This window comes from Cyprinus carpio, chromosome B12, assembly GCF_018340385.1.
Source record: "Cyprinus carpio isolate SPL01 chromosome B12, ASM1834038v1, whole genome shotgun sequence".
Lineage (NCBI taxonomy): Eukaryota > Metazoa > Chordata > Actinopteri > Cypriniformes > Cyprinidae > Cyprinus > Cyprinus carpio.
Window position 1 is genome coordinate 1096050 of NC_056608.1, and position 14108 is coordinate 1110157.

General features: G+C 37.1%; 1 protein-coding gene across 1 annotated transcript in view; it reads left to right on the plus strand.

Annotated features, from left to right (window-relative positions):
• dnah9 (dynein, axonemal, heavy chain 9) overlaps nt 1-14108 on the plus strand; it is a 101160-nt gene that overhangs the window by 5585 nt on the left and 81467 nt on the right. The window contains 14 exon segments of the mRNA XM_042734899.1: nt 312-444; nt 532-646; nt 734-799; nt 4100-4229; nt 4312-4567; nt 5638-5879; nt 5989-6124; nt 6234-6430; nt 8194-8618; nt 9701-9923; nt 10336-10502; nt 12218-13088; nt 13459-13500; nt 13502-13590. Of these exon segments, the coding sequence (XP_042590833.1) occupies nt 312-444; nt 532-646; nt 734-799; nt 4100-4229; nt 4312-4567; nt 5638-5879; nt 5989-6124; nt 6234-6430; nt 8194-8618; nt 9701-9923; nt 10336-10502; nt 12218-13088; nt 13459-13500; nt 13502-13590 (3092 nt within the window).

The window sequence follows — 14108 nt, forward strand, 5'->3', positions numbered from 1 at the left end:
CAGCCTGAATTTTAAGACTGGAATGCACACAAATCTCCACAGATCTTTAACAGAGCTCAGTTTGAACCCTGCAGGAGAAGAAAACATGCTTTAGGCTCTTGTATTTTGAGTTGTAGTCATTTGAACTTGCAATGAGCAGAATATTCCACCCTGGAACATATTTTCATTACTGCTATATTTGATTTTTGCAGTTGATAGTGCAGTGAACCATAATATTAAAAAGTATGTCTTTGGATGTAGTTGGTGGGAAGCATTTGTGTTTGTGAAATACAATAAACACAGTACAGTTTGAAAGAGTCTGTGCTTGGCAGGTTTTGGACATGTTTGGCAGACTGCTGGAGCGACCCCAGATATAGTATCGGATGCTGATCAAAATGTTTGACAAGCAACTGGAATGTTGCAAGATGATCTTCAAGCAGCACATGCAGACTGGAGAAACCCAAGGTTCAGTGTTCAGAAAACAAAATCACCGGGCTGTTTGCTATTAACTTGGGTTTTTGACTTGACATCTGCTGTTTATTGGTCTTCCAGGTTACTCTCCTGTCTCCAAGAACATGCCTGTGGTTGCCGGAGGTTTGAAATTTGTCCAGCAATTGCAGGAACGCATACAGATCCCTTACAATAACTTCAGATTCATCAGCCACCTGTAAATATCTTATGCTTGGTGTTTGTTGGGAAGTCTTGTTTGGAATTGCTTCTGTGTTAAACAACCACTTTATTTGTGTGATAATAGATGTATGGAGTCTGCGGATGGAAAGGAGGTGATCCAGAAATACGATGAGTTGATGCAGCAACTCAAAGGGTCAGTGAAAATATTATATAAAATATATGTTTGTGCAGAGCTGGGTAGATTACTTACAAATTATAATTCATTACTGATAACAAATTACATGACAAAAATTGTAGTATTACATATTTTAGATTTAGATTACTTTTAGATTACTTTTGAACTAACTCCTTTATGACATTGATTTAAATAGGATAATCTTGTACCATATTGGCATAAAAATACAAAGAGTAGGAAAATATATTCCATTTGTTATTAACAACATGAAGTCCTTTAAACATTATTTATTATTTTAGTTCATTGTTTATTATGCTTAGTTTGTGTGGGTTAAATATTATGTTTATGAGTTTAATGAAAAGCTAATAATTAATTAAATCATACAATATTAAATAAAATAAATAATTTTCAAATCAATCAAAAAAAAGTTATACTTGTTTACTTGCATGTCATGTGACCATAACTAATGTCAGACGACCGTGAACATGCAAATGTGTTACTTAATTATCTATCTATCTATCTATATATATATATATATATATATATATATATATATATATATATATATATATATATATATATATATATATATATATATATATTAAATTTCAGGTGTACTTCAAGTTAATAAAAAAGTAGCTATAGTCTGATTATGAGTATTTTAAAAATGCTATTTAACCTGTTAACCTGCACCCCCCATCATGGGACTCACAACTGAAAATGCCCTACCTAATATAATATTGCAACAGATCTTGACTTCAGTGTGCTACACAGACCATTTTGGTGTCTTTGGAAAGAAGACCCTTTGGACTTTACTTTGGGCATTACTATCCATCATCCAGAGCTGATGATGCGCAAAAAGATAAAAAGTTATAGACACTGAAGTTCCTTGAAAAAAATTTTACCACACTGAATGTTTTTTATTTCATGTAAAAATAAAATCAGTCCTGGAGCAATCCAGAAAAGTAATAGGTTGAAAGTCACATGTCTCATGAGTTTCTATTTCAAACTCATGAGACATGTTTGATGAACATTATTTACCAAATGTACTGAAGGGTTCTACAAACTATTTTAGTCATTAAACTAAAATAAACTAAAAAAGGGTTCTACAAACTATTTTAGTAATTTAATTATAAAACATTAGACAGAATCTTAGACATTGTATACGTGATTTATTTGAGCACTAGAAAAATACAATAAGAATAATCTGAGTAATAAAAATAAATAGGAAAAAAAAAATTAAATATGTAATGAAATATTACAGTACATCCTGAGATTGCTAGAAATACAGCATTCACACTGATAGATGCTCATATAGTCAATAATCACGTGTTGATGGCCAAACATACAGATGGTAATCATACACATGTGCCATATAGTCAATAATCACACTCTATTCATATAGACCGCATTCACACTGATTACAGAGTAATCTAATCACACTCTGATGTGTGCTCAAACAGATGGTAATCAGGCAGATACAGCCACATTCCCCACAAAACACACAGACATATATGTAAATTATTTAAAACTGTGTAAAAAAATTATTAAAACTGTGTAAATGCAACAAAACTCTTGCCAAATCATGCAAAAAACATCATCAAAAAATGCTTTTTCAAATACAATGCAAATTCTTTCTTGAAAGTATAATATATAAAATGCAATCAAAATAATAAAATACCATTATAATATGTTTTATGGAGAGCTTGTCTAAACAGGCCAGTAAGAAACTATTACTACTACTCATCCTTTTAATTACACAAATGTCTCATTAAAAATGTCTACAAATTGCTAAAACTGATCTGTGATCAGAGACGCTGGTTCAATGGTTCGCCGCTGGGGGCAATCTCAATGAACTCGCATGATAAGGTAAACTATTGAACAACATTTTATTATATATACCATTATATCATTATTATTATTATTTTTTTTTTTACCATTATAGGCTGGTTGTTTTCACACACTGTGTTGAAACACTTTATAAAAGTGATTTATGCATAATAGGTCCCTTTTAAATCCCTGTTATTAATCATGTTTATTTTGATTGTGTGTCTCAGTTGATAACTTTAATCCCAGATGAACCGTTTTTGTTTAGCCAATGTATAGACCGCTATGATCCACCTTTGTTAAAATAAATGAGGCTTTTATTGAAGGCCCTTTTTTTTTTTGAGCGTGAGTGGTAAGGTGTGTGTTGGATGTAGGGTGGTATTGCTGAGGGACCTTCAAGCTCAACATGGAATAAACAAATAAAACATGATTTATTTCCTCATTTAGGTGGTAGTGTCTGTAGATTATTACTTCAGGGTCTCATTTTCTCCAATTACATGCAAAGCTTGAACAATGGTTGTGTAAAGCGTTGCTGATGTAGGAATGCATGTTACATGTTACCAAGGACGTGATGCATGTGTGTGTTTCTCTTCATGTGAGAAACAAATGATGCATTTCCCAAATGATGCAAGGAGCCAGATCTGCGTTCTCTCCAGTCAGAAATTAAGCCTCCTCGTTAGATGATGGTAATCAGCGATGTTGCGTAAACACAATCTAGCTGGAGCTGTTATTGGTATCTCTAGTCATTATTTCTTGACACTGAGATGTATGAGTTGTGTGAAGCAAAGCGATATTTGATTTCATGGTCCGCAGCTCTGCAACTCTAATAAGACGATCAAGCTCATACTAAATCCAATAAAGGCCAGAGTGTACGGCCTCTCACTATTGGCCTATAAAGAGATTACTGAACAGTACAGGGACCCGACGCGCTTCTTGAAGAATGCTGTGCCAACAATTAAAATCTTGCACACATGTAAACCTACTTAGATAAGCATTTAATGGTCTAAAATTGTGTGTATGTCTTAAACAATCCCTTAGCATTCCTGTCTGTACTGTCCTTCAAATCAATATAGCTCAAAACATTTTCTGACCCCTTATTTATTCTGTGAAAGCAAATAAAGATGTTTTTATGGAATGAAGGTGGATGGTGAGTCATACAGTCAAGCTCTAACAAGCGAAAGTGTGCACTATAAAAGTGTTCCATCTGGCTTGTGCACTGTATTACTTCTTCTGAACAGACTAAAATTCATGCAATTGTTTATCTTTCCATCTAATCCTGCTGGAAAATCTCCATTGCAATTGCATTTGATTCCAAAAAGGCATCTTTGTATGGAGTGCTCTTTTAAGAAGCTTCTTTATGTTTTGTTCATCTTGGCAGTTTGAAGCACTGCCCACATTTGATTTATGAAGAGCAGCCATTCATTAAAATCCCTAATTTTAGCATACATCAAAAAATGACATGTTAGTAATTCTCCTGCTGCCTTTATCACAATATGCCTCTAAACTGTATGATGTCTGGAGGAGCTCTGTGGCTGAGAAGTCAGAGTTTAATCTCCAGAAGTCGCTGATATCCCGAGAGCGGAGAACGAGACTCATCTCTGTCAACTTCAGCCCACAGGTCAGGCTGCTGCTCTCCTCACACACATATGTTAATGTGTATGTGTTCCCTTATCGAACTTGACTCTTGTCTCGCCTTGTAGCTGGTGTCAGTGCTGCGGGAGGTGAAGTACCTCGAGGCCAGAGAGGCTGAAGTCATTCCAGATATGGCTGCAGACGTTTATTCCAACAGAGAGCTGCTGTGGCAGTATGTGGCCAATCAAGAGCTCACAGCCAGCTGGTACAACAAAGTGATGAGCGCCGTGCTGGAGGTGGAGATGCTGCTGATCCAGAGCCAGCTGACAGACATTGACGCCAAGTTCAAAGAAGCTGAGGAGAACCTCTGCTGGACGAGCCAAGGTAGAGACGATCAGTGTTGATCCCTCAGATAACTAATATTGAACCTTTACAGTTGTTAGTATGATGCAAATGTCATTATGAACACTCAAAACTACAGCGTCCTGCAGGCTAATTCAGGGCAGCACAGGTGTGATATCTCAGGACACTTATCTCAGTGATATCTGAACAGTTTCCATAAAATATTTCATCAAAAGCACTTTCAGAACCATTATCATAGTTAACTAAAACCAAAATTAAAAAGGAAAGCCATAAATAAACAACCTTGTTACATGAAAGAAAATATCAGTACATTTTTATTTCAGCAAGTTGCCAACGCAACATTTCTCATTTTAATTTAGTTGAAGTTGATGTACTAAATTTACTAAAACTAAAACTGAAATTTAAAATTAAAATTAAAACCATAAAAAAATTATTGTTACCTAAAATAATAATAATAAAAAAACTTATTTCAGCTAGTTGTCAAGGCAACATTTAAATAACTAAAACTAAAATAAAAATGAATAAACTTTTTTGACATACATAAAAGCTGCTAAAATGACAAAAACACAACAAAATTACTAATGAAATTGAAAATACACAAAAAATGGATTTAGAATATTAATAAAAACTATAATAGTATTTCACTTATACTCAAATAACAAAAAAAATCACCATTTCTTAGCATTCTTCACCGTAGAACATTTGTTTAAGGCTCAGATCAAAATCTTTTATCAATTTGTGTTTTTATTTGATAATTGAGCTTAATTATATTGTTCTTATTTTTATGAGTCTGCCTCTGTTTCTGTACTTCTTCATAATCATGTTTTTTTTTTAAAGCAATAGTTCATGTCATGTTGTTTCAAACCTGTATGATTTATTTCTTCTATTGAGCCCAAAAAGTGATTTTTATCAGAATGTTCATGCTGATAGAAGTGAACACATCACATAATCATTACATTAATCATAGTGTCTTAATTTTTTCCTCTGTTGTAAGAAGATCATTTACTGTATGTTTGGAATGACATGATGTTTGATTCTATAGTCTCAAGATTTTTATATACACTAAATCTCTAATGTGTTTTCTCTGGTAGGGATTTGGGAATACATCCAGGATGTCCGTGAGATGGTACATGACCTGGAGCAACGCCTACAGAGGACTAAAGACAATGTTGAGGAGATCCAGACTATCATGAAGACCTGGACTACCCCAGTCTTTGAGAGGAAGGAGGGGAAGAAAGATACTCTTCTAAACCTGGAAGATAAGACAGAGCGTCTGGAGAGAACGTACGGCCGGATCCGAGCATCAGGAACCAAGATCCATCTGTTGCTGAAAGTATGCAGTTAAAAAAGCCAGCGGCGATCCCATCAAATAACAACTGACAGAATGATAGATTTTAAAGGAGCCGTTCACCCAAACATTTCTACTTTTTGTTTTGTTTCAGGACAACATGTCACTCTTCAAAGCAGACCTGTCTTCTGCGCAGTGGAAGGTTTATGTGGATTACATTGATGAAATGGTCATTGATGGTTTCTACAATGCTGTTGAGAGCTCCCTCAAGTTCTTCTTGGAAAACACAGGTGTGCTTTTAAATTTTTTTTAAGCCTTGCTAAAAATGATTATAGGGGCTTTCCCTCATTGCAGATCGAATGTTCTGCACTAAACAATTACACCAATCCCCTAATACAGACCAGAAGGCTGGATTAGCCCCACTCTTTGAGGTCCAGCTGCTTCTGCAGGTTCCTGAGATTGTGTTTAATCCGTCGTTGGAGTTCAGTGCTTCAGACGGGTTCCATGATCTGGTGGAGAGCCTCATCAATAGCATCTTTAGGATCTCTGCTCTTGTGCCACGATTATCTGAGCACAGCGGTTTCCCACACTATCAGGTACTGAGCCAAAGACATCACTTCATATGGATTTAGATACTATGAAATGGTGTCTGTGTCCTGCTACTTCTGCGGGACTTAAATGTGCTGTATGTAGGTTTCTGACTGTACTAAAGCATAAAAAACCATATTATGTTTGCAGGTATTTAGGAAACGTTTTAAGTTCAATAATGCTACTGCCAGTTATTCTTCTTTGAAATGTGTGTTTTGTGTCAGAATGTCTGTTTTTGTTTTGGTCTGTGTGGCTCCATCCAACCAATAGTATTTTGATAGCCCAGGCTTCCAGCTGGCAGAAAACACAGCGTATTGCACCCATGGAAGCGAGCAGACGAACTGAGTCAGAGATCTAAGATTATACCTGACCTAAAAAGCCTCCACATCCATCTAAAATCTTTATGACCAGAGGCATATTAAAACACGGATAAATCAACTAATCAGTTTACACTGTAAGACTTGTTGCCTTTCATTGTCAACTGCGCTTGTTCTTGTTGCGTGTCATCCATCCACGTGAGCATCGATTTTGACAAGGAGGGGGCGGGAGAAACAACTCTATCCAATACTATGAATTTGCACTGCAGTACCCATTTCAACCACTAGCTGCAAAGAATATAGAAATACAAAGATGGTTCACTCCTATACTTATGAATGGGAGAAAATGCAATGTGCAATATGGCAGAATAGTCCCGCCTTCTGAATGAAAAAGCCAATCGTTGATTGGTAAAGTCATTGCGTCACTGCAGCGGCTGTTAGAAGCTCCGGTACCCATAGAAACCGGAGGCTAGAGCAGCCAATGATATAAGCCCGTTGGAACTACTCATGCACATCGGCAGGTCTAGCTTGAAAAATAAGCTTTTTAAACGCTATTTGAGCATAATTAACAACATTCATGGGTCAGTTCATTTCAGATGTTGTTGCTGATTTGCAGTTTTTGAGATTTCAGGATTCCCCCATTCATTTAGATAGGACTTGGTCTTGTTTGAGCTTGCAAACACGGCTGCCGAGGGAACAGACTTTCCTTGAAAGGGACTTTGCTAGCTGTCAATATTACATACTGCACCTTTAAAAAGTCTTAAATCACCCTTCCACAAATTAAGGCCTAAAAGATCTTAAATTGAAGCAGAAAGTCATAAATCATAACATTAAATGTTGTGTGCGCTGCAAAAAAATCTCCTGAAGTATTTCAGGCTTTTCTCCAGTACAAATATCTACACATCCTTAAACCAAAATACATTTACTTGAAATGCACAATGAAGATATTAAGTTTTGTTTTCTGAGACTGTCATAAAACAAGATCTTCATTTTGCATCAGTAAAGATTTTTAGACATTCTAACTGGTAAACAAGGCTTTTTATTTATTTATTTATTTATTTTAAATGTAAATCTATTGGAGGTAGTATTCTCAAACTTTGAAGTATTGCTTACACAAGATATTTACATTTTGAGGACATATTGATGTATTGTGTTCAATTCAATGTATTTCTAATGTTTTCTTGTTCTGAAAAATCTTATACTTATCTTCATAAAACCTGCAGAAACCTGTTCTGTAATTTCAGTGAAAATTCATGATTCACAATCAAGAGGCAGATCAAGTCTTTATATTTTGATAAAAGATTTTGAAAGAACAAACTTTTTTTTTTTTCCTAAACTGTGACCCCAGAAAAAAACATATTAAGAAAGTAAATGCAGTGAATTTTGTTTTCATGTTGCTAATGCAAGTGGTTTATGATCAGAAAAGTTTACATAAAGTTGTCTTGTTCCTTCAGGCTGATATGGAGGACATGGTGGACTTTGCGGAGTGGAGGCATCTTCTGATGGAGCGTGTGAGGAAAGTCATGGGACAGTGCTGTGAGTATCGTAACAGCCTGGAACGCTACGCTTACCTCTACGTGGATGACCGGAAGGAGTTCATGCGTCAGTTCCTGCTGTACAGTCACGTTCTCACGAGTGAAGAGATCGAGGCCCACGCCGAGCACGGCGTCCCAGAAACCCCTCCGACTCTGGAGTGCTTCCGCAAGCAGGTGGACTCGTACGAGAGCTTATATGAGGATGTGCAGCGGTTGGAGCCCATTCATGTGTTTGAGAGCTGGATGAGGGTGGACGCACGAGCCTTCAAAAGTGCCCTGCTCAACGTCATCAGAAAGTGGAGCTTCATGTTCAAACAGCATCTTATTGATCATGTGACACACAGGTAAAAGCACTGAGTTCCTAATTGCATTACAATTATGCGTCAGAGCCAATTTAAGCAGGGCCCTATGATTTCTGCAGTGTGGAAAACACAGACACAATCATGTAATGCAGTCATAAAATAGAATTTTCTGTTTAATGCAGAATGTCAAAGAATTGGGCAAATTTTGGATTAATAAATAAAATGTAGGTCAATACACTTAATCAAAAGGCCATACGGACTATAGTCTGTGAATATTAAACCACAAAAATACTATTTAAATATGAATCCTGCATGCTCTGAGTGTTTCTGTATGAATGAATGGAGCAGACGCATCAGGGCCAGTGCCATTAACACAAAATAAGTTCAGTTTAACTTGAACTTATGACAGAAATATAGAACTGTTATATACTAAAATGTACTTCTCAAAGAAATAATAATAATTAAACAATCTTTCTTCCATGTTTTAATTTTAACAGTAAACTCCAGCACCTTTGCTTTGCAGCACTTTGTTTGCCAAAAAATAAAAAATAAAAATAAAAGATTTTTGTTCATTTTCATTTGATTAAAAGTTAAATTAAACTGGTAATATGATTTGCCTACATTTGGATAACAGAACTATTAAAATATATAAAACAGAATTTCAGAAAACTGTTCACTGGGCCAAACAAACAAATAAATAAAAAAAAACATTTTCATGAATTCAATTGATAAGGCATGCTTTTTGATTGTTAAAATTGAATTAAAAATTAAAAAGGAAAACACAATTTGGAAAAATAAAACGGAATCTGAAAAAAAAAAAAATTAATCATGGGGCCCTAAAAATGTAATTTTTGTAACACTTCTATTAAATTGTTGTTAAATTGTGTAAGTTAAATGATTTCAAATAATTAGACATGATTTTTAAGTGTAAAAATTTTATTTAACCATTAAAATGGAATCCAGAAAAATTAAAACAGAAAGATGGAATTTAGAAAGTAAATAAATAAATAAATACATACATGTATACGTAAGTAAGTAAGCAAAAACAGGTTTCATTAGTTACCAAATGGTCTGCCTGATATTTTTCACATGCCTTGTCTGATCTGTTATGTCTGTGGCTGTAGTCTGTCTGACCTGGAGGAGTTCATCAGGCTGACGGAGGGTGGTCTGGGTAAGAAGGTGGAGGAGGGTGACTATAACGGTCTGGTGGAGATCATGGGTTACCTGATGGCAGTTAAAGACCGTCAGAGCACTACAGATGAGATGTTCGAGCCTCTGCAGCACACCATTGATCTGCTGAAGACTTATGACCAGGAACTCCCAGAGCTTGTGTACAAACAGCTAGAGGTACGTTTTTCTATAAAATAATACTAAAAACCTGTGAGAGAAGCTCAAACTCACTGTTTTACTGAATCTGACTGATAAAGCCATTAAACTGAGGTCAAGATTTAGCATGGCAAACTCTGTTAGCAATAACTGTTCTGTGAACCTAATGTTCTGTGGGTAGATTCTGAATGTAAAGTTATATTTAGACCAGTGAGGAATTTCCATGATTGTTCTTGGCCACATTCACAAAAATCTATATGTAGCTAGTGTAATATACTGTATGAAGCAACCCAATAAATTCATTAACCATCTTACATTTAGCGATTTAAGACACGATTGAGAATATCTTTTTTAACTTTAAGATTGTTTTTCTGTCTGCTTGTAAAAAAATGCATCTTGAGACCTTGCTTTTTTCCTTTTTTTTGATGAACAGGTGCTGCCGGAGAAGTGGAATAACATAAAGAAGCAGGCGGTGTTGGTGAAGCAGCATGTTGCTCCGCTGCAGGCTGGCGAGGTGGCTAACCTGCGAAGGAAATGCGCTGCATTCGATGTGGATCAGCACACCTTCAGAGAGCAGTTCCGCAAGAAAGACTTTTTCAGGTACATGATACAATCTGGAGGATAACAGTAATCATGGCTCATTGGGAGGTTTGGGCAAAAATGTCATAAAAATGAACCAAAATGCCCCCTAAATTCAAGATAAAGTGGCAAAAAATGCCCCTGAACAATTAAACTACATCTATTACAACTGTCACGATTAAAGTGAAATGTGAAATGAATGAAGAGTGTTGATTTCAGCATTACATTTACACTGAGTGAATTCTGAATCTGCATTCAAATTCTCTCATTATAAACGAGTACAGAACAGATGTAAAAGATTAATTTCGCAGTGCATATTTCGAAAAAGTGCATAACTTACATTTTTAGTGTTCTTATTTATGCTTCAGTGTTCTTTACTCCCATTCTTTATATAATATATTCTGCTTTTATATAATATATGCTACTGAAATAACCAATGTGAAGTCTTGATTTTGTAATCTGCAAAGATCGCTAAACAAATTTATAAATGATTCTTAGCTTGTTTTGTAGCCAAAATAAACATTTTCTCCACATAAAATGAATCGACATTAATTATTATTACATTATCAGTAAGCAATAATAATGATTTTGTCATAATATTCCAGCTTTACCCTAAACAGTCTGTGTAAATCAACATAAGCACAGCTTCTGTTCCAGATGGCTTCGTTGATGTTGAAACAATTGATTGGTATCAGCATATAGTACTGTCATTGATTAAAGTAACTGGTCAAATTTAAGTATTTTACATAAAAAAAACAAAATACAAAAAAAATAGCAACACCGATACATTAAGGTAATACTAAAAATTGCCCTTACAAAGGCCTGCAAATCAATTCCTGGGTCATATACTGGCCCTTAAAGGTCCCCTGAAGTGCCTTGAAACACACAGCATTATTCTGTGTGGTGATGTAATTTCAACTGAAACAGGAAGAGAGGGCGGGACATATTGAGCAGCCCTGCCCCCTTTTAAAAATAGCAAATAGCGTTTTGTTTATATCTGCACGGGCCAGAGCCGTTGAGCTCGGTAAAGCCGCATTTGACAGCCACAGTCTAATAGATTACCCCCTAAAATTCAATATGAAACTCTTAGTAAAACAAAATAGTGTTCAAAATCATGCTGAGGCTGTGTAGTTGTAAAAGTTTTTAATATATGCTGACTCGTGCATATGATCCGCTCTGTGCGATTGTGTCTCTGTACCGGAGCCAAAGTCAGGATCAGACTGTGTGCGCTGCCACGGTTCGTGTGAAACCAGACCTCATTTTCACCAAAGGAAAGCTTATTTACACTGTCTGAATCATTCCCTTTACCTACATTTGAATCGTTCATTACCTACATTGTGCACTAGGAGCCATTTACTGTACAGGAAATACTACACTGTGAACAAGTGACCGATCTCAGCCGGCGCTTTGGCGTCTATTTATAGTGCAGGGGGCAGGCGCTTCGGATTCTAGAGAGCATTTGATTGGTCAGAAGTTTGATGGGAAGATTAAGTACGATGTGATGTCAAAAAAACTGTTGAGCTGTTTTGGCGGAAGTGACGAACTGCAAGCTTTGAATGCTTCTAAATGCTAATTTTGTCACTGTTTTGGAGCACACTGCCTTACAGATAACCTTAAGACTAACATATTGATACTAACACCCAAAAAACTTTCATTTAGATTTCATGGGCACTTTAATGGAAATGTTCATTTCTGACCACAGTCACTAACATGCATTTGCCTGGGTTTGTTTTCAGGTTTGACTGTGTGAATCCACACGAGATGCTGGACGAAGCACACAACCAAATCCAGGAGATGGAGACCACGATGGCCGGGCTCATTGTGTCCGCCAATCTCTTTGAAGTCAACATATCAGACTACAGACAACTGAAGCAGTGCCGCAAAGAGCTGCCCATTCTCAAAGAGTTGTGGGATCTGGTCTTGGTGGTCCAGTCCTGTTTGGAGGCCTGGCAGACGACGCCCTGGAGACAGATCAACGTGGATGACATGGAGATGGAGTGCAAGCGCTTCTCTAAGGAGCTCCGCGGGCTGGACAAAGAGGCTCGCTCGTGGGATGCCTTCAGCGGGCTGGACAGCACCGTGAAGAACACACTAGTCTCACTGAGAGCCGTTGCCGAGCTCCAGAACCCGGCCATCCGTCCACGCCACTGGCAGCAGCTGATGAACGCCACCGGAGTGCGCTTCACCATGGACAAGGACACCACGCTGGCCGACCTGCTCCGCCTCAACCTGCACCACTTTGAGGATGACGTGAGAAGCATCGTGGATCGCGCCGTGAAGGAGATGGGCATGGAGAAGGTGCTCAATGAGCTGGACGCCACCTGGACCAGCATGGCGTTTGATTTTGAGCCTCATCCACGGACTAAGATTCCTCTGTTGAAGTCCAGTGAGGAACTGATCGAAACGCTGGAGGACAACCAGGTGCAGCTGCAGAACCTAATGACGTCGAAGTACATCTCCTTCTTCCTGGAGGAGGTTTCCACATGGCAGCGGAAGCTCTCGGTGTCGGACTCTGTGATCTCCATCTGGTTTGAGGTTCAGAGGACGTGGAGTCACCTGGAGAGCATCTTTATCGGTTCTGACGACATTCGCTCTCAGCTACCAGAGGTCGGCTTTGTTAATGTGTTCCTAATATTATTCCTTCTTCTCTGAATATTCACCCGATATGCAAATTTGCAGGAATGTACAAATGGCATACTAAAGATAAAATGTGAAACAGACATCTGAGATGTTTTAATGGAGAGCCGCTCAGATTCCGGGAGCATCTTGTCCTGCCCTCTGGCGCTGTGTTCATAGATCTAGATGAGAGATGAAAATGTCCATCGTGTGCGTTTGGCCGAAAACATTTGGATAATTACCATTGGGCGCCTGTGGCCAGACGCGCAGATGTTCCTCAGAATGTCAGAGGTTGTTTTGGGTTTTTCCTCTCTGGCAGATGAAGTTGTTTCGACTCATTCTGTCATAAATGTCTCCACAGGACTCCAAACGCTTCGATGGTATTGATACTGATTTCTTAGAGGTTATGAATGTTGGTTTGTAAGAGATGTAGCGTTGTGGAGGTAAAAAGTAAACACGGGCTTTTCAAAGGTCTGGAGGACATTCAGGGCAGGTCTGCAGCTGCTTTCTGGATTTATGAGTTTGTCTGATTTAAAAACTTCCTCTCTGTTCCTCTCTGCAAACTGAGTCACTATTTAATCGCCCTTATGTTGTTCCAGCTCCAAATGTTTTAAACTATAACACTAGCTATAAAGTTTTAATAGTCGCTCTACACTGCAAAAAATAAAATAAATAAATAAATATAAATATATAATGAATTAATAATCATTTTCTTCCTCAGTACTTTTGTCTTGTTTTTCAGCACTAATATCTAAACATTCTTAAATCAGTTAGATACATTTACTTGAGAATCAAAATGGCTTTGTTTTCTGAAAAATGCATCAAAATTATGTTTAAAACAAGACAATTTTTTTCTTGTTGCTAATTTTGTATCTGATGTTGACACATTTAAGACTGAATATGTGATGCCATTTTGCTTCTCGAAATGTATCTTGGTTTAAGAATGATTCGATATTTGTCCTGAAAAACAAATCAAATACACTGAAGAAGAAAATATAACTCTAAGAGAAA